Source organism: Penicillium brevicompactum, assembly GCF_028827555.1.
Source record: "Penicillium brevicompactum strain IBT 35665 chromosome Unknown utg000006l_segment0_segment0, whole genome shotgun sequence".
Classification (NCBI taxonomy): domain Eukaryota; kingdom Fungi; phylum Ascomycota; class Eurotiomycetes; order Eurotiales; family Aspergillaceae; genus Penicillium; species Penicillium brevicompactum.
In genome coordinates, this window is record NW_026623209.1 from 1,123,499 (window position 1) to 1,142,898 (window position 19,400).

At 48.5% G+C, this 19,400-nt stretch overlaps 9 protein-coding genes across 9 annotated transcripts; 4 read left to right on the plus strand and 5 right to left on the minus strand.

The window, feature by feature from the left end:
• Positions 1-214: 214 nt before the first annotated feature.
• Positions 215-2,446, minus strand: N7506_008622 (uncharacterized protein; the record flags this gene model as incomplete). Its single annotated transcript, XM_056957915.1, has 1 exon — positions 215-2,446. One exon carries the CDS (start codon positions 2,444-2,446, stop codon positions 215-217), a length of 2,232 nt encoding a protein of 743 aa, XP_056807305.1.
• A 1,636-nt stretch (positions 2,447-4,082) lies between these two features.
• N7506_008623 (uncharacterized protein) lies at positions 4,083-5,165 on the plus strand (the record flags this gene model as incomplete). Its single annotated transcript, XM_056957916.1, has 1 exon — positions 4,083-5,165. The coding sequence occupies one exon, from the start codon at positions 4,083-4,085 to the stop codon at positions 5,163-5,165; it is 1,083 nt and encodes a 360-aa protein (XP_056807306.1).
• A 464-nt stretch (positions 5,166-5,629) lies between these two features.
• On the plus strand, positions 5,630-7,414 carry N7506_008624 (glycoside hydrolase family 72 protein; the record flags this gene model as incomplete). The annotated part of the gene is made up of 4 exons (XM_056957917.1): positions 5,630-5,710; positions 5,777-5,814; positions 5,868-5,893; positions 5,952-7,414. 4 exons carry the CDS (start codon positions 5,630-5,632, stop codon positions 7,412-7,414), a joined length of 1,608 nt encoding a protein of 535 aa, XP_056807307.1.
• Positions 7,415-7,922: 508 nt separating this feature from the next.
• N7506_008625 (uncharacterized protein) lies at positions 7,923-8,356 on the plus strand (the record flags this gene model as incomplete). Its single annotated transcript, XM_056957918.1, has 4 exons — positions 7,923-7,931; positions 8,030-8,101; positions 8,154-8,224; positions 8,287-8,356. 4 exons carry the CDS (start codon positions 7,923-7,925, stop codon positions 8,354-8,356), a joined length of 222 nt encoding a protein of 73 aa, XP_056807308.1.
• Positions 8,357-8,638: 282 nt separating this feature from the next.
• N7506_008626 (NAD(P)/FAD-dependent oxidoreductase) lies at positions 8,639-10,082 on the minus strand (the record flags this gene model as incomplete). Its single annotated transcript, XM_056957919.1, has 4 exons — positions 8,639-8,936; positions 8,993-9,218; positions 9,272-9,587; positions 9,642-10,082. 4 exons carry the CDS (start codon positions 10,080-10,082, stop codon positions 8,639-8,641), a joined length of 1,281 nt encoding a protein of 426 aa, XP_056807309.1.
• Positions 10,083-10,673: 591 nt separating this feature from the next.
• Positions 10,674-12,567, plus strand: N7506_008627 (MFS general substrate transporter; the record flags this gene model as incomplete). Its single annotated transcript, XM_056957920.1, has 8 exons — positions 10,674-10,888; positions 10,948-11,043; positions 11,104-11,191; positions 11,248-11,306; positions 11,359-11,392; positions 11,439-11,578; positions 11,635-11,677; positions 11,746-12,567. 8 exons carry the CDS (start codon positions 10,674-10,676, stop codon positions 12,565-12,567), a joined length of 1,497 nt encoding a protein of 498 aa, XP_056807310.1.
• Positions 12,568-12,864: 297 nt separating this feature from the next.
• N7506_008628 (uncharacterized protein) lies at positions 12,865-14,818 on the minus strand (the record flags this gene model as incomplete). The annotated part of the gene is made up of 2 exons (XM_056957921.1): positions 12,865-13,186; positions 13,257-14,818. Coding segments are annotated over 2 exons (1,884 nt in total), but the record flags the coding sequence as incomplete, so codon positions are not given.
• A 13-nt stretch (positions 14,819-14,831) lies between these two features.
• Positions 14,832-15,090, minus strand: N7506_008629 (uncharacterized protein; the record flags this gene model as incomplete). The annotated part of the gene is made up of 2 exons (XM_056957922.1): positions 14,832-15,021; positions 15,077-15,090. 2 exons carry the CDS (start codon positions 15,088-15,090, stop codon positions 14,832-14,834), a joined length of 204 nt encoding a protein of 67 aa, XP_056807312.1.
• Positions 15,091-16,551: 1,461 nt separating this feature from the next.
• On the minus strand, positions 16,552-17,694 carry N7506_008630 (L-asparaginase; the record flags this gene model as incomplete). The annotated part of the gene is made up of 2 exons (XM_056957923.1): positions 16,552-17,065; positions 17,135-17,694. 2 exons carry the CDS (start codon positions 17,692-17,694, stop codon positions 16,552-16,554), a joined length of 1,074 nt encoding a protein of 357 aa, XP_056807313.1.
• Positions 17,695-19,400: the final 1,706 nt, after the last annotated feature.

The window sequence follows — 19,400 nt, forward strand, 5'->3', positions numbered from 1 at the left end:
CACATGAAGTGTAAGATGTATTAGGGATCTTTTACCCATATTAATGTATGATTAATGACATCCGGCTTGGAGGTATACTCATAATTTAACCAACTCGATCCCAATGGGTAATAATAGCAACTTCTGCATACTCGCTCCGGGCCATGGTTTCTAATCCTCCACTCGCGCAACCTCCCCATTGCGGGTTTCTCACTCAAATCGTGCCAGCAGGTATCTACTCGGCATCAACAATGAGACTTGTTCGACTCGCCCATCCGCTGCCATAAAACGCCCCAGGCATTTGAATGCACTCCTGATACTCATTGGCCAAGTCAGCTGCAACGTCGCTTCTGAAGGAGTCGGCTCCCCCGTGGCCGTTCGATTCACACTCCTCGTAATCCGCGGATGAGTCTGGGGAGGGCTCTTTCGGGGGCTTGGATGAGCGTCTTCTGCTGTCCCGTATCCGAGAGAATCTCAAAATCCATCGACCGCTACGAGATCGAGAAGGCTGCCCGTTCAATTTATCCGCGCTCCTCTGGCTTGCTGGATCAAAGTATACGGATGGGCGACGGTTGCTCTGATCCATCGAGAAGCGGCGGTTTGGGGTTGGGGAGATCTCGGGAGCATATGATTCGCGTCTGTCACCTGTGTCATTCTTTTTGTGAGATTGGGACTGCCTTTTTGACGATAAGCTACCTCGCGACCATCGACTCGCGAAGTTGCCGTCATCTTCAACATAGTCTACCCTGGTAGGGGTCATGTGTTGATGTTGCTGCAAGGATTGGACACCCCCACTGCGCACATTACCAAGGAACATGCCTTCGCTTGCAAGATCCACCGCGAGAGGTGCATGGCCGTGATCTCGGAGTGAGTTTCTTTTTGTCTTCGCCCACTTTATGGGTGATGCAATAGACTCATCCTTCGGATTGGTGGGTACTTTGCTAGGCGAGTGGCGACTGCTGTTTGTCTTGGAAGCCCCATTGGAGGCCGATGTTTGAACCGGGGATTGGAGGCTCGTTCGCTGTCTGACGCTTCCGTTCATCCCATATTTGCTCACAACACCAGTCGCTGACCCGGATGCTTGGCGGCCGTAGGCTGCGTTTGCTTGCTGTGCATCATCCATTCCGTCCTGCCGTGAAGACGCTTCGTCGCTGTCTACCAGGGTGTAACCATATCCCATCCGGCGACCCCCAGTCATCCACCCGGGGCTGACCCTTCGCATACCTTCGTTTGTGACTGGTGTTATATAACCTTCGGCAGACTTCGGAGTAATGGCACCCTGATGAGGGTCAAATTTGTTTTCGGTAACCTGGTCGGAAGCTGCTGGTGCATTCCCCATGTTTCCACTGTCGCCAACCAGTCTTCCTTGGATATTAGGCAAGCTCTCCATGACATTTGCAGCATGTGCCCTGAGTGAGTGGATTCCAGTAGATGCACTCCCAAATACTTCATCACTTTGTCGTGAGTAAAACGAAGACACATCACGAAAGTGAGGCGTGGATTGGACTGGAGTTTCAGGGCCGACAATGGTCGAGGATCCAGATCTCATACTTGATTGGACATTCTCCGATGAGACCATGGGCAGTCCATACCTGCCCGCTCGAGGTAACTCGGTGATCGACGCATTGGCTGACGGAGGCCCTGAGGTCAAGTTTGACGCTTTTGCCCTATGCGAGAGATCCAGATCGCTCAGATTTGGCACACGTGCTTCCGAACGTGTCGGTGTGCTGACGAGCCTGTCTCTCTTGGGTTTCATGATCTGGGGCGACTGTCTACCGAGCGACTCTGAAGACACATTGCGCGGACCATTGGCCGACGAGTCCATGTATTTCGCCCAATCAACTACCAAGTTCTGTAAGTTCTCGCCACTCCCAGTCAAAAATGCGCCTTGGCGTCGATTGACTTCGTGGGTGGGTGGAGTCAGATGCTCTTGACTGGGGTGGAGATGCGGATGGGATCTGGCGAAGTTGCCGAGTTCATCTGAACGCTGGGTATTGAGCGAAGTTGTCGATTGATTACCTGCGACTCTGGCCGCCAATCTTGCATCATTTTGACCAAGATGCCCTCTCATACTTCCATGTGGAGTAGATGAAGGATATCCGCCAAAGTTACCACGCTGAGAGCCTGGGGAGTTCTGCCCACTTCCATTCTTCAAACGTGGGATGTTGTCGAACTCTCGACTGCTTTGCGACATGTTGTTTTGTCCCATCCTGCGTGAGCCTGGACTCGGTGATCCATTTGCACTCTTGATATGTTGTGGAGATCCAACACATTGCGCATCGCTATCATATGCTCGCGCGTTCATCAGACTGCTTCCCGCATCTTGAAAGATCGCCAACTCATTCTCTGTCTTGACGGTACTTGGTTTTGATTTGAGTGAAAACGGAAAGGCGATACGATGCTCCCCAGAGTATTTTGACTCCCGCGAGAACCGGCGTCGAACTCGGCGTGAAAAACTTGCGGACATGCGTCTTTCTTTCTGAACGGGTGTTGTATGTTGCTCTTGTGGGTTATCTAGGTCTGGCTCATGTTAGACTCTATTGATCTCGAGTTTGAATATCCTTCTTGCCTTGCACTTGTTCTCCTGGTCCGTCGGTGTTTGTGCCTTGTTCCTCTTGATATGACTGCGCGAAATCAGACACAGACACATTTCGAGGCCCTTTGCGGAGGCGCGGGCAGCTAAAAAAGAACATGGCTCGGATTTATGAAAGTCATCACAAGGTTGCAGGATGAGAAATTGTACCTGGACCATATTGGAAAGTACCGGATTATGGTTCAGCTCTTGCAGTTTCCAAAATTGCGGCATGTCCTTCGCAGTTGCCATCTAAAGACATCATGTTGAATTGTTGCATAAATTTCAAAGCTACAGTGATACCAGGAGATCATCGTGCCTTGGTAGATTTGTGATAGCATCTGGAGTCCAGTACAGCTATGTGCACGCCTTAAGTCGTTCGGTTCAAGCATTGATACGCCCAGTGGACAGTAGATGTTCGATACCAAGGTTAGGGCAAGTAAATGAAACAATGAAACTTGAACAAATGAGGTAAAAGCATGCCCCACAGACCTTTCAACAACCTTGAAAGAAGTATACAGTTTAACAAAGCCTGCAAACCAGTCAAGTAGAAACCTCGTGGGGTTGAGTGGGCCTCCAAAAACGAAGCCTTGATCTTCCTGCTAGGGGTGGATCAAGTCTTGGCGCCGATCGTCTCTCCGTAACTAAAAAGGTTAGCATCAAACACCCTGGCATCGGGATACCAGCAGAGGGCTGAGCGAGGCTGAGCTCACCGATGATTCAGAGAAACCTCTCCGTGAGTATAGTGCAAATTAGAGCTCCATGATGTATGCTTATGTATGGTATCACTGATCGTCCACAATGTGAAATATTGCAAGTCTAGCATTCTCGCATGAGATAAGCTCTCGTTATCGTGACCCACGATGGCTCACGGCAAACAGCACCTCGATCATATGTTACAAAGGGCTCTGGACCCGAAAACACATTGACTGCCCAGGCGTGGCCTAGACTCGACACAGCCTCCCTCACAAGCCGGCTGTTCCGGCCCTGCGCTGTCCGTTAATCGGTTGTGTCGGCCGTCAGCAGTGAATCTCGGGAGTCATTCGGTTGAGCGACTTTCAATCTGCATTACAGATTAAAAGGGGGAAATGAAGCCATTTGAACATTGTCACGGTACGCCAGAAATATGAAGTTGAAGACCAGGATGTTTGAATTTTGGCGGCTCAAATATGGAGATAGGCAGCCATTTTGCCACCTAAGACCTTATCAAGAGCCAGAACCCTGAAAGGTACGGAGTACAAGCTGGTTCGCTCGTAACCTCACCAACACCAACATCTAAGTTCAATCAGTATTGAAATGGTGAAATAAGTGAAGCACGCCATATGAATTCGAGAAGCCAAAAACCAAATTTACTGCGTGGCGTTGGGCAGTAAGATTGTAAGAGTCTTGCGGTGGGACATTGCCTGCATCTGTGAGACCCTTTCCCCGGTGGGGCGTCTAGATTTGCCTTTCAAAGAGTCCGATTTCAAACTTGTAAATATCTCTCGTTTGCAACATACTCGGCCTTCCATTGGGCCGCACTCTGGTCGCGATGTTGTCCAATCTCAAAAAACTTCCTTGCTACGCCATAGGATCAGCGCTGGTCATCTCATTCACTCTCTTCTTCTATCTCTATGCTCCAGTCCCGCAAACAACACTCCCGCCCAAAGTCGAGCTCTCTCATCCAGAAACCACCGCTGTTGGAATAAGCACGGCCAGCGCAATCATCACAACCAGCACTGTGACCTCACACCAATCCTTGCCCACCAACAAAGAAGCTTTGCCCAGTGACCATGTTTATCAGATCCCAGACAAAGTATGGCATTCAGCCAAATTTGACAATCTCACCGACAATCAACGCGGATGGATTGGAAGCTGGACCAAAACCAACCCCTATTGCCGCCAAGAATTGCTGACGGACCGATCGGCAGAGGCGTTTGTGCGAAGTCACTTCCACAAGACGCGTCCTGATATTGTCGAAATCTATGAGGCGCTCCCTATTGCAATTCTGCGGGCAGATCTTCTGCGATACTTGATTGTCCTAGCAGAAGGTGGGATTTGGGGTGACCTAGATGTCACTTGTGAAAAGGATGTCGCAGAGTGGGTCCCGCTTGAGTACCGGAACAACACGATCGACATGATCGTCGGGTTGGAGTTCGACATCGCATGGCGAGGACCTGGAACAGGCATTGCATCTCAATTTTGCAACTGGGTGTTTGTGGGTCGGAAATCTTCGCGGAACCTACAGGTCGTCGTTGATGCTGTGGTTGCCAAATTGAAGGAAATCGCCCTCACAAACAACGTCGCCATTTCAGGGCTCACTCTGGAAATGCTATCCGATGTGGTAGATGTGACCGGACCAAAGATGATGACCATTGCCATTCTGGACAGTTTGACCAAGCTGCTTGGTAGACCCGTGGATGACCGGGATTTCGCAGGCACCAAGCGGCCTAAGCTTGTCGGCGATGTGCTAATCATGCCCGGAAATGCTTTCGCTGCGAACCAAAATAACCACCCAACGGACCAGGGAGACATCCTTGCGACACACCATTATGAAGGCTCATGGAAGAAGGAGGATGCAGAGGCAAAGGAGAGAAAGAAACTGAAGCAACATCCACCGCCAGCTACGGAATAAGCCATGTCATTTAGTACCCGAGCATCACCGCTGAACTGTATTACGACTATTGCATCTGCGCTTTCAGCCTTCTCTCACATTATTCCTTACTAACATATGTGTAATTACATTTCTGTCTTCCCTTCTACCTACGTGATGTATTTTCTGCCTTGCATTTTGAGTTGGAAGAACAAAGTGACACATATCCGATGTCAGTGATTCCCTTCTGATACTATGTGCCAATTAAATCCTATGTATGACACTTGAAATGTACAAGACACAAAACCAATTTCACCGAAACCTTGGAAGGAGGCTCACCGGCCGTTTCGCGCCTTCCATGTGTGACTCTTGTTTACGTCCCCTTCGTACTTGCCTGTCACACAAGCCCCCTTTTATTCTCTTCTCTTCTCTTCTCTGCTCTGCTCTCTGTTTTACTTACAGTCTACATCAACCTAACAAACAAACGATACTGGGAATCATCTCCAATGCGAGCTCTTTTGAACCTAGCAGGGTTGGCCCTGTTTGCTGCGACAGCTTTGGCCAGCGTTCCACAGATTGAGATCAAGGTAAACAACTGCGGGTTGATTCTTTGGCAAACAAACAAAGAGACTGATAACCCCTTCACGGCATAGGGATCCAAATTCTTTTATTCCAACAACGGAACCCAATTGTGAGTCTCGGTGTATTCAAACTCGAGTTGTTTCAACACTAACCAAGGACCAGCTTCATCCGAGGCATTGCCTATCAAGGTATGCCAGCTGAATGTTATGTGTAGGTCTCAATAAATATTTGCTAACTACGTCAAAGAGGACTACAATGCAGGAGGAGCCACCGGAACCGGACAATCGAGCGATGTGAACTACAAAGACCCTCTGGCCGACGGTTCTGTCTGCGAGCGAGACATCCCATACCTCTTGCAGCTGCGGACCAACGTCATTCGCACCTATGCAGTTGATCCAACCAAGAATCACGACGACTGCATGGGAAAACTGGCCGATGCCGGTATCTATGTGATTGCTGATCTTGCTGCCCCCGATGTTTCCATCGTCTCCGATTCGCCCGCCTGGACCGTTGATCAGTACAACCGGTACACTTCCGTCGTCGATGCATTCCACCAGTATGACAATGTGATTGGATTCTTTGCTGGAAATGAGGTTGTAAATCACAAGAATCAGACCTCGTCCGCGGCCTTTGTCAAAGCAGCAACCCGTGACATGAAGGCCTATGTTAAGGCAAAGGGATATCGAAGCTCGTTGTCGTTCGGCTACGCAACCACCGATTCACCTGACTTCCGAACAGAGCTGTCAGACTACCTCAACTGTGGTGATCAGTCGAGTGCTATTGACTTCTTCGGCTACAACATCTACGAGTGGTGTGGCGACAACACGTTTGAAGCGTCCGGCTATAAAAACCGCACCCAAGAGTACCATGATTATTCAATCCCCGTGTTTTTCTCTGAGTATGGATGCAATACGGTCAAGCCTCGAAAGTTCAGCGACGTGCCTGTGTTATTTGGCTCAGACATGGACGATGTCTGGAGTGGTGGAATCATCTACATGTACTTCCAGAGCACTAATGACTATGGGCTTGTCTCAGCCGAAGGAAGCTCGGTATCCACTGAGGAGGGCTTCAGTTACTATTCCAAGGCGATTGAAAGTGCCACTCCGACCGGAATCAACAGTGGCAGTTACTCACCCACCAACTCGCCTCGCGCTTGTCCAACAGTCGATGGCAAGTGGCAAGCTGCTTCAAGCCCACTCCCACCTTCTCCAAATCAAGACCTGTGTTCTTGCATGGTCAGCAGCCTTTCTTGCGTGGTCGCTGATTCAGTTGAGAAGAAGCAGTACGGCCCCCTATTTGGCACGGCATGTGGAAACGACCAGAGCGCCTGTGATGGTATCTTGAGCAATGCCTCCGCCGGAAACTTCGGTTCCTTCGCTGTGTGTGGAAGCAAAGATCAACTTTCATATGTGTTCAACCGATATTATCAGAACCAGAAGCAAAACAAGCAAGCTTGTGATTTCAGCGGGGCCGCAACCCTGCAATCTGCCAAGGACCCTACTGGGAACTGCAAGTCGCTCCTCAGCCAGGCTGGCGCATCCGGAACAGGACAAGTCACCGGCGGCGGAGGTGGAGGCGCCAAAGCAACCACATCAAAGGGTGCAGCTATCTCTATGCACACATCGACATCAATTTCCTGGGGTCATTACGCTAGTGTGGCTTATCTTCTTGTCGCGACAATTGCCTGGATCTTCATGCTTTGGCTTTAGATCCGACTGAGTGGGGATGCTCTGTTCTGTTCTCTACTATATGTGAGCAAGTCCGGACAAGTGCCCCTTTGGATCCATCGATGATATTGGTGCTCAAATTGAAGTCGTGTAGTTTTTGAATTGGATGCGGAAGTCGTTTATTCTTTAAGCTTGCATTTGCAAATAAAATTGAGATGAAACCATTCATTTTCTTCTTGCCACATATACTCTGATATTCAAAGCTTAGTAGATCTAACAAGTTCACGCCGCCACGCTCCTAGGGCGGTTATGCGTCTTTGCTTTGCCCAATCTATGCCCGGGCCAGTCGTCTATACATCCCCGTGTACTTGATTGGCCATCGGCTCAAGACCCACCAATCAATCGGCTGAGTCAGCATGTCCCGCGCCCCACGTGGGTCTTAGCCCGGGGTTTACAATTTTTTTACAAAAAAAATTACAGATCTTCATCTCAACCAGCATTCCCAACCCTCATACCCTCTTTACCAGACGACCAGTCTACTACCGCAAACATGGGTAACGTAAGTTCCTTCCTCTACCATTCCTCGACAGCGCAACGCGCTATTTTCTCTTTGTTATTATCCGCGACCCACGCAGGTGGGCTGACGATCATCTATAGGGAGCCAAGGCCAACATGAAGCGCGAGCGCAACGCGAAGGACACCAAGACCGCTAAGTCGCAGACCAAGAGTGTGAGTTATAACATCTAGCGAATGCTCTCGTCCAACCACTAAACCCCTCCAGAACGAGAAAGCCATGAGCATCCAATGCCAAGTCTGCAGACAGACCTTCCTGCAGACCACCAAGGCCCCTGCGTACGTGACATTTCCACTTTCCGAACCTCCTTTTTTACATACTGACGGCTTTATTTTAACAGTCTCCTCGAGCACGCCTCCAACAAGCACAGCAAGGGCCTCGCCGATTGCTTCCCCGGTGTTAGCGCATGAGATACCCAACCCGATACGGAATATTTTCACGAGATAACGGGCTAGCATGGCTTCAGGAGTTTTAAGAGCGAACATATCTGCCACAATTTGGAATCGTGGATGTCGGTGTACCAGCGGGAATAGCAAGTGGGCGATGTAGCGAAGGTGTTGGGGGTGTCTTGTTAATTCTTCTGTAGTTGGCTGATACATATCATTCCTTCTTTTCCATTCTCACTATTTACGGTATCGACACTGATCTGGCGTTGAATCTAGCCATTCTTTAGGACCAAGTGTGGAAATTGATTAAAGTTTTCCCTGGATCAGACGCTTGTTTCTTCCCTTCCACCCACTGAGCTCTCCAAGATCTCTTTGTGGCCATGGATGAGGCTCCTTTCCAGTCCTCGGTGGAATTGCACCGAATCGCCATTTCCATAATTCCACATAATCCTTACTCATGGTGCCCTCTAACATGTCCGCGATATATTTGCCAATGATAGGCATGAACTTGAATCCATGTCCAGATCCCGCAGTGGCAACGAAGAGGTTTTTAGCCTTGGGCGCAGGGCAAACTCGGAAGTTGACGTCCTTGGTGTCTCCGTCCCTACAAAAGTCTCAGCATGAAGTCCAACGGTGGTGTTTCTCCTAATGATATCTTACCAGCACATCCGGGTGGAAACCCACGGTCTATCCGCTAGGTCGGGAATCATGTCACGCACGAAAGAGCGCATTTCTTCTTCGATCTCTCGAGGCACACCATCTTCCGGATAATCGGCGTGGGAATGCCCTATGGATGCTCCCGCAACGAACGAATTGTAGTAGTTGGTTATAAACCGGCAACTGCAAATCTTCAAAAGTCCGTTGGCATCAGGCGGGAACAAGATTCCTAGTGCTAATGTTTAGTCTGAGACCCAGGTGATATGGACTTGGACGAAGTACCTTGCTCAAAGTCGTCAACGATCGGAAGATTCTTGTACTTCTCGACTTCGTCGGGAGTCAGTTGCATAATACCAACACAGTGGGACCTTGCCACGATTTCATCTTTCGCGTCAATAAGAGTCGCGGTGTTGGCTCCCGTGCAGAGAATGACGATGTCAGCGAGATGGGCTTGTCCGTTTGCAGTGAGGACGCCAACACAAGCTCCCTCGTCGTTATAGAGGATCTTCTTTGCAAATCCAGCATTGCCAGATACATACTTGACTCCATTCGCTTGAGCCGCAGTCGCGAAACGAAGAAGTGCCTCGCCAGAAGGGACCTGTGCGTGTCTATTTCAGCACTGCTCAGTTAAGGAATTCGTTCAATGCCTTACCCATCCAGCTTCTGGACTCCACAAATTTGTCCACCCATCAAAGGAACCCGTGAATTCAGGCCATTTGCTCTTGGTCTCAGCAATACTCATCCACTTCACCCCCTTGCGCTTTTCCTTTACACCACTTTCATACGCAGCTTTCAGAAAATCGCGAGTCATTTCGTGGGCAGACATAATCCATCCGGTTGGGCGAAACAAGTCACGAAACAAGGAGTTTGGATCCTTCCATACACGCATGGCCTCCAGCCCGAGCTTGGTATAAAGCGGGTTTGGATAATCATAACGGACGATCTTGTTCAGATCCGTTGCTGCCGCGTCTTTTGATGGAGCAGCAAAGCGATCGAGAATTGTCACGTCGGCATATCCCCGATGAGAGAGATGGTATGCCGTGGAGGTCCCAAAGGCTCCTCCACCGACGATAAGGATAGATGGTTGAGACATTGTGATTGCTAACAGAGCTTAGATAGAATCATTTTAATTTTTCTTATGGCATTTTATAAGTGACCTTGAACAATATCAATCATACCTGATAGCATCGGCCACTACGGTGTCTGATCTGCGGGGGAAGTCGTGTTTGGAGCCACTCGGCGCTGATCGGAGGAGATAACCTTGATCATCCTCTATCTTCGGCAAACACATCCTTGGGAAGCCAGGTATCAATGGATCTCCAAACGGATATTCAAGTGAGCGTAAGGGCAATCTCTCCCTATGGTTTCTCTTGACGCAGTGACCGTGTTTGACCCACTTGGATCCTTCCGGGCCAATCAAAGCCGCCGAATGAGGCCGTAGCGGCCGTAGCGGCGGAGCGCCGATAAGGCGCCAAGATATGCGGGGAAGAGCTCGAAGTATACCTGGGGTTGGGATGAGATACCATGTCCAATTCGTCGTATCTGATAACCTGAACCAGTCATACTGAATCTCCAAGTCGAAAAGAAATGTATAAGTAGCTTGATATTCTGTAGCTGCCATCTAATCCTGGAATCCGGCTCCACCCCGTCCACATTTATTTATTACCTGCAACCTTGGAACGAAATGGATTCAAAAAAGAACGAGAATTTTGATATGGGTCATCTGTCGCCAGAGAAAGCACAACACGGGGAAGCAATTGACATCTCTCAGTTGCCTCCACTCCTCCAGAATCTGGCAGTAGAGGAGCGAGAAGCGTTGGAAAAACGTTTGGTGCGAAGGCTGGACATTCGTCTGATGCCCATGTTGGTTCTCATTTATATTCTCAACTATTTGGACAGGTTTGTTCTGATGTTTCCTCAATTTTTCCTTCTACTGATCTTGGAAATTCCATTGTCAGAAATGCAATTGCGGCAGCTAAGTTAGCAGGCCTGACCGAGGATCTGGAGTTGTCATCTGTACAATTTCAAACTTGCGTTAGTGTACTCTTCGTGGGGTAAGTTCAAAGAAGAGCATTAAAATTTTAACCCCCAAAGCTAATGGAGCTTCTTGTCAGTTACATCTTGATGCAAGTTCCGTCCAATCTATTCTTGAACAAAGTTGGTAAACCTGCCTTGTATCTTCCTACATGCATGGTTGCTTGGGTAAGCCTTACTGCACCAAAATTAAACCCTACAAGCTAATCGAATTGACTCCGTAGGGTATACTGTGTGGAGCAAGCGGAGCTGCTCAAAACTTCGGTGGCTTGGTTGCCTGTCGGTAAGCAAGAAGACCCACATGCGCAGGAAATGTACGCTGAATAGCTCAATAGGTTTCTACTTGGCTTTGTGGAAGCCGCATACTTTGTAAGTCATCCAAGTCACCCATGAGTCGCTAATTGACTGTGACTAGCCTGGTTGTATGGTGACCTTGAGCGCCTGGTATACCCGAAAAGAGTTATCCTTACGAACAGCAATACTTTACTGTGGCTCTCTTCTTTCGGGCGCCTTTTCAGGGCTTATTGCAGCCGCAATTACGGACAACATGGATGGGTATGCTTTTCTGACTTTTTAGCATGGTGAACAAAGCTAATTTACAACTTGTCTAGTGTCCGCGGACTCCGAGCTTGGAGATGGATATTCATTATTGAGGTACCGATTTCCACCCAGCTTCTAGAAGCTACATCAAAATCTAGATACTAACAATTTTACCAATCTAGGGCGCAATCACGGTCGTCGTGGCTTTCAGTGCTTATTTTGTGCTAATCAACTTTCCGCATAACACGACGGGCATATCTGACACGGAAAGGGAGTTGGCAATATGGCGCCTAAGAAAAGATATCGGAGCCCAAGACGAAGAGCCAGAAGAGAATTTGAGCCTAGTTGGGGGGTTCAAACAGTGCATATCTGACTGGAAGGTGTGGTTTCTGGTCACTCTCGTGTTTGGAGCAACATCCAGTGGCACCATCAACAGCTTCTTCCCAACCGTCGTGGAAGGCCTAGGAAAGGACAAGATCCAGACTCTTCTCTTGACCGTTCCACCCTACATACTGGCCTGTATTGTTGCCATGCTGGTTTCTCTCAACGCCGATCGGTCAGGTGAACGGTACTTTCATTTCACTATCCCGCTGTGGGTTTCAATTGCCGGCTTTATCATCTCGGCTTCGACCACCCAGTTTGGCCCGAGGTATTTTGCCCTCATGATAATGCTTCCAGGTGTCTATACGGCTTTCATCATTGGTATTACATGGGTTGCAAATACCTTGCCCCGACCTTCGGCCAAAAAGGCCGCAGCGCTTGCTTTTGCCAACGCGATCGGAAACTGTTCCTCGATTTACAGTCCGTATCTTTACCCTAGCAGTGGTGCACCGCGTTTTGTGCTTGCTATGAGTGTTAATGCCGCAACTTCATTGCTGTCGATTATCACTGCGAGTATCTTCAGGTTCCTTCTTCAACGCCTAAATAAGGGGTTGGATAGGGAGGAGGTTGAGGAATGTGACCAGGAGGGTGAACGTGTGCAAAAATTCCGGTTCCTTTTGTGAAAGCCCTGTGCATAGTCAACACTTGAGGTTTCATCCATGGATGGCCCGTACAAATGGCAACATTGGAAAGTAATACCTAGGGAGCGATGGATGAATACTACGCACAGGTCTTCAGGGCTACACATCCGTCCAGGGCTGGAGTTGCTCTTCATAGTTTTTAATATCTCCTTCCAGAGCCACTTAGAACCAACGATTATGTATCGAGGCCACAAGCTTTCCACAAGATTGAATAAATAATTGGCCAGAAAGGCGTTGTGATTTGTACCACATGGGCAATTAATATCTCAAATATATACTTTTAGTTCCAGGACTTGAACAAGATGTGCTCCCGAGAAGGGTTGGTTCATCTTGGCACTCGACAATCATGTCCTGGCCTTCTGGAATGTGCTCAACAAACTTGTTATCCACTTCAACTTTGAGACCAGCTCTGTTGATGTAGAAAACACGCAAACAGGTCACTACAAGAGCGGGATCGTTCTCAAATATCTTCTTCTTGAGCTCGTAGACCGTTCGCTCTCTTGGGTAGATAGCACGGTAAACCAAATTGGAAGACGGATCATCACTCATTACTTTGACATAAAAGCATGCAACTGGAGGCACGATAAGGTTAGATTCATGTCTATGTGGCAAGGAGTTGAGTGATGATTTTGAAGCACTTACCAGGTTTGGTCAGTTGTTCTGAAAATGACGATTTTGTCGATGACTGATCGCTTTTCAGAGTGGGCATTTGGGGCTGAGAAATGGAAGTATCTGAGCCCATTGAAATACCGCTATCACTCCGATGGGGCATCCGAGGTGGTTGCTCATTATGCCGTGAAGATTTCTCATCCGGGATAGGGAAGGAGAATAGATCGGGATCATCCTGAGGATCCGCACGAAGGAAAAATCTATTTTCAGGCTGAGAAGATTGGAGACTGCACCGGAGTGCGTCCACCTTCTTCCACAACTGAATTTGTTGCTGGGAACGTGACGAACCGTCGGAGTTGCTTGGTGATATGTAGCTTGGATTGAATTCCCTTTTCATGCCAGCAACATGTGCGATTCCTGTGCCGGGATCACTGTTTCTCTTGCGTTTGTTCGACGAGTTATAAGAATCTGCATCCGCAGCCTGCAGCTTCAATCTATCCATTCGTCTGTGAATGATCGTAATGTCATTTGACATCTTTCTCTCGGCTCCATGATCGCGGAACAGTTTCACGTTACAGTAGGAGATCTCAGGCTCTTGGAAACCATTAGCATTACCCAGCTGTTCTGTTTTGACACAGAGCCGCACTGAATCACCCCTGACTCCCTTCAATCTTGTAAAGTCGGTAGACAGAAAATTGAGGCGAATCGGGATACTACAACGGTGGGCATTATTAGCCAAGGGGGTCCAAATCACCGCAAACCCATCTAGATGTACCTGCTTCACAAGCATCTGGGGATTGTTTTGGCCTGTGTATTGGACCGCCGTGGGTGGTAAATCCCGTTTCTTACGTTCAGCATGCTGTCGACCTTCTTGCCACAATCGCCAGCAGGCAGCTGGATCATCGCGCTGGTGTTCTTGCTCGAAAGACACGTGAACGAAGGTTCGGTATTGGACAGCCCCATTGGTCGCCGTGGAAGCTGATGAGTCTTCCACTGTGAGATGGTATGTCTGGCCCTTGTTGAGATACGACACCGGTATTTCAGTGGCATTGGATCTCATTGCCGTTGTGGCTTTGAGAGACGTTCGATAGCGGAATCTAAACCCAATTGTTAGAGCCAAAAAATCTTTTTTAGAAAAATTAGCGAGATGTACTGAGACGTACGTTTCTTCGGAATAATCTGTGCCGTTTGGATTTGGAACCAAGTGACTCGGTAATCCTAGCTCTTCACCTGGCCCTGGGGATTCATTACCCGGACCTTTCTGTGAATATCCACAAGCGTTTTGCGTTGGGTAATCAATCATGTCGTGAGTATATTGGTTGCGCGCTGGTAACCCATTTGTGTTGAAAGGGTCAAGGTTACTCCATAATTGCGAGGACCCAGTTTCCCGTGGAAGATTCGAGTTCAAGGGGGCGACTGGTTGACACGAGGGATCCCAATTTAATGTGGATGGAAGTGAACTGTCTGATGTGTCTTGTATATCTGCAAGGCTTGAGAAGTCCTGGGTGATATCAAATTTAGGATTGTAGAGACCCAATTCATGTGTCTCTGGCTGGTATGGTGCTTGCTGGCCATGTCCGTCATACGAAAATGGGATTGTAAGCACGAGTGGGTCCTGTGCCATTCTCTTGTGGGACCTAGAAAGGATAAGCTTGGGCGCTTTCAATTGGCGAGACTGCAGCTTGCCTTTCTGAAGGAGTCGCCATGTTGCGTCTCTTGATAGCTGGATTTTGCTGAGTGATATCGCTTTGCATTTCAAGCTTGGACTTTCCATACAACTGCTGGAAACGGCCGATGAGCTGATCCGGCAGCTTTTGCGAGCTCTTCCTGTTTATCATTAGATCAAAATCCAATTGAAAGACCAATTGAGGGGAGGATTTACCTGTGGGACAACATTGGCAGAATTCCGTTGGCTCAATAGAAGTAACAAAATTTGATAGCAGGACGAGGTCCCAGGAAGCGTGAGATGTTTAAGGTCTTCTTCCCACGGTAGTTTCAATTATTCAAAGAAAGGGTAAAAAAATTAAACAGGCCGGAGAATTTTTATCAAATGTTTGGATGGGGGGAGGAATTTATGGAAAAATCGAAATGGGGGTCGACGCTATTTCGAATGGGCGTGTGGAGACCATCAAGATGTGATATGGTGACTGAATGAACCACTTTGTGGGATACCTGCCCTGTTCATGATATCATAGTATTTTAGAAGTACCGGTACGGAGGTACTTAAGAGGACGATGTAGCAAACAATACACGTGTGGGCACACGGGAGTGGCTCGGCGAGGTTGGTACTTCTGGGGGAGTGGATGCAATTTCCGCCATCTAACGGGCAAACTCAACCGTGGACGGTATTGAGAGCAGATCCTTGGAGGGAAGTGGCATCCGGATCCTCGCATTGGGAATTGGACTCGCTTATCTGCTACGTACTCCGTACGAACGGGTAAATCGTTTGGAGATTGCCTCGAAGTTGATAGCGTCACGCGTTGCCCGTTTTATGTGTCTGACGTCAGTTTATAATCCACTGACGTCCGCAGCCGCGATTAACAAACCAACCAGAGTGTTATAAGAACCACCACAGAGTCGCATTAATTGGGGACCCTAGTTGATTGACGTCTCCGAGGCTTCCCGTTGGTTGGACACAACAGCCGGAAAAGTGAGCCCCCCCGTCAGTGGAGTGACCTCGGGACCCACACGAATTTCGGGATCGTCATGAGCTTTGGGCTTCGTACAGACTGCAGGGGTAAACTTCTCTAAATTCCTTCAAATCTTGGCTAATCTGTTTTGTAGCCGACAAAGAGAATGAGCCATCTGACTGTCGATTGATCGAATCATTCAAGTAAAGATTCAGAGGAGAACAAAGCATTGGGACATGACAGTGAAACCTTGGGTGCCTGAGGCATCCACCATGGCGAAACCCTTCCGTATTAGGCTTAGCGGTGATTTCACGCGATCGTCTTTTACATTCGATTGCCACTCACCAACCGGCATGCAAGGGATCGAGAGAATGCTCAGCTTCAATATCGATGGGCATTGGTCTGTGATACATATGAATGCTGATATGGAGGATTGTCTCTACTCCGTGATTCAACTCATATTGGAAAGTCAGGGGTGGAGATCCCTCCCAATCATGGTATCCAGTTGTTCTCTTCAAGCCCAATACATATAACAGAGCGGTGATCAATACCTGCCAATGGAGTATCGACAGACGGAAGGGCCTAGAGTGATGTACGTGTACTTTGCTTCCCGAGGTCCTGTTTCTTTCCATTTTCTTTGTCACAACTTCCAAACATAAGTGGATCTCCCCGCTCATTTGACTCAAAGCTTCGCAGCCCCTCACGACGTCCGTACTCCGAGCCCCACTCACTGGGCGTTAAAAATGTTCCGGATTTCATCATTCGTGGATCCAGCATTGAGTGCGAGCTGAAGCATGACTCGGCTCTTTTGTGGGTTTAAGAATCCGCTCGTCATTTGGAAGGAATAGATGCTGTCTCCTCCCGCAAACCCGTCATTGGTCCGTCGACTGAAAACCATGGGGATCCCTGATTGATTGTACAAGCTCTGGGCGTCTTTTAACCCGTCAAGACTCCAGCCACCCGCTCCCACCCCTGCGAATATGATTCCCTTTGCCCCGGATTCGATCGACGCTCGAATGAGATGAGAGTTTGACTCCTGGTGTCCATAAAGAATATCCACAGGCGGGAGTTCTTTTTGACCAGACACATCAAAGTGTGGCTTGTTCCGAGGTTTCGATGATGAATAGTAGAATTTGGGGGTCTGATCGATGAAAAAGCCAAGCTGGCCTTGCTCGTTCGCGTGGAAAGTATCGAGGGAGTTGGCATGGTTCTTTGTTGACGTGTAGGCACTACCGATTCGACTAGAAGCATGTCAGCCAAAAAACCAAATGAAGAAATGGACAAGCTTGCTCATCGGATTGAATACATACTCATTCAATACAACCATCACCCCTCGATCAAAGGCTGTCTTGGATGCGGCTAACTTGACGGCCTGGTATAGATTCAATGGACCATCCGCACTCAGCGCTGTAGATGGTCTCATTGCACCTGTCACTACCACTGGCTTTGTTGAATTCAGTACCAGTTCAAGAAAGAAAGCAGTCTCTTCCAAAGTGTCTGTCCCGTGAGTCACAACGACACCATGCACAGATGGATTCGCCAGCTCGGCCTTCAGTCGAGCTGTCAAGTCGAGCAGAATTGTACCGTTGATTGACGCACTATCGACATTGGATACCTGGACTCCAGAGACATTCGATATGTTGCAAATCTCAGGCACGGCGTCGAGCAGCGCTTCAATACCGACGCCAACCTTGTAATTGGTGGTCTGGGTATTGGACGAAGCTCTACTGGCGATCGTGCCTCCCGTGGCAAGAATTGTGACATTGGGCAATCCTTCATGAACCTTTTCGCAAGACCGGTTGGCACCAGCAATGGGAAGCCAAATGCATAGCAATGTAAGATAGCCAACTGAGGGCTTACATAAGAACATTGCTTCTTCTTGATATTGTCTCGGTCGAGAAAAAGCGGATTTGCGAAGTTGAAAGTAGCAATTGCAGTTCTTTCGCCCACATTAAATAGTCACAAACTCAGCAGAGCTTCCAAACTAGGGAAAATCTCAGTGAGTTTTCAACTCCTGTCCGCATCAACGTGCGATATAGTCTCCACCGTTATCTCGCACACACCGTAGCGGCCGAGTAAAGTGGGTCACAAACCGCGATCCTCCAGGTGATTGGACACCTCTGGCTTTGGCACGGACCGCACCACCCGAGCAGAGAAGATTGTTTTCCTTGGTTCATACTAAGGATGGAAGCTGATCGAGAATTTGCGCCCCCATATTGCCTTCAAGAAATTCAGACCATCCGAATATATCGTCAATGCCTCCCGGGATACTAGTTGACAAGGAATTCGTGTTGAAAAGCTGCTCAATGTCACGGATCATCCTTTCATGGTCTTTGGATGCAGCGTTTCCACTATTAGCCATCTCCACAAGTAGTCCTCGAACGGAGTTGAATATTGTAGTATCGGGGGTGACAGGAAATGCCGTGGGGCATCTTTCTGCCATGAAGGTAATGATCACATAGATAGTGAGACTGGAAAATATATGAAGAGATTCCCAAAACCCAAATTTGGCTAAATGTAGAGTGAGTAAACCTCCAAAATCATGACATCAATCCCACTTACCAATCCTATGACATTTGTATAGAGCGTGTTGGATTCTGAGATTGTCTGCTGCTGCGCGCAAACACTCGTTGTTCACAGCGGCGAGCTCGCTGTCGAGTGTGAGTGGTAGTTGTTGTCGCACTAGCGACTCAAGCTGCATCAGAAGCAGAGGTCTCAGGAGAAGAATGTAGCACTAAATCAAAAAAGTCAGCCACTGTGATGGAAAAGCTTTTTGTTGGTCAAGGGGTTTCGAGGAGAGGGATGATCACCTGGTTGTAACGCATCAACATTGACGCGACTGTCCGCATCGCTGGAAGAGCTAGAGTAGCATGCGTAAATTCAGCATGTTCTGAGAACTCCAAAATTGGAGAGAAGTCAGTCTTCCATGCACGCAGGTGTTGGAAGCATGTCCCGATGAGCGTATATGCGTCGCTTGCATTGCCAGCCCTAAACTGTAGTGCGGTTTCGATGATACGGTGCTTGAGCCGACACAAATTTACCTGCGATGTCAGATAAAGTGCATCATTGAACTCATCACCTCCAGCACCCAGTTTGCTATCATCGGGTAGTTGTAAAGAAATATCCTCGAAGCGATATGCTGGTGCCAGTGATAACTCCGTGCAAGTCATCAAGTCCATACAAATGGCCGTCCACCAGACGCGTTTATTGTGTTCATGTTCGACATAATCAATCGGTTCGCCAGTCGGTGGGCTTGATATTTTCAAGAGAGTGCCGAGCCGCAAAGCCAGCCCTGCATATGCGTATGCAGTTTTGCGGCGGTTCAGAGAGTAGCAATAGAACGACTTCAGGAATTAGTATTCTATGATCTTGTGAAAATTGGTCAGTGGATATAGCAAGGTTCTCTCACAATGAGGTTCAGAGCTTCAATCTGTCCAATTGTTGGCTCCTCGTAACAGGGCTTAAATAACAGCAGCCCTTGTTCGAATAGTTCAACCCCCGGGGGCGCGTCATGTTGGGGGCACGACAATGTAGGTGGTTGCATCGCACTATGCATTCTTTCATCGACAAAAAACG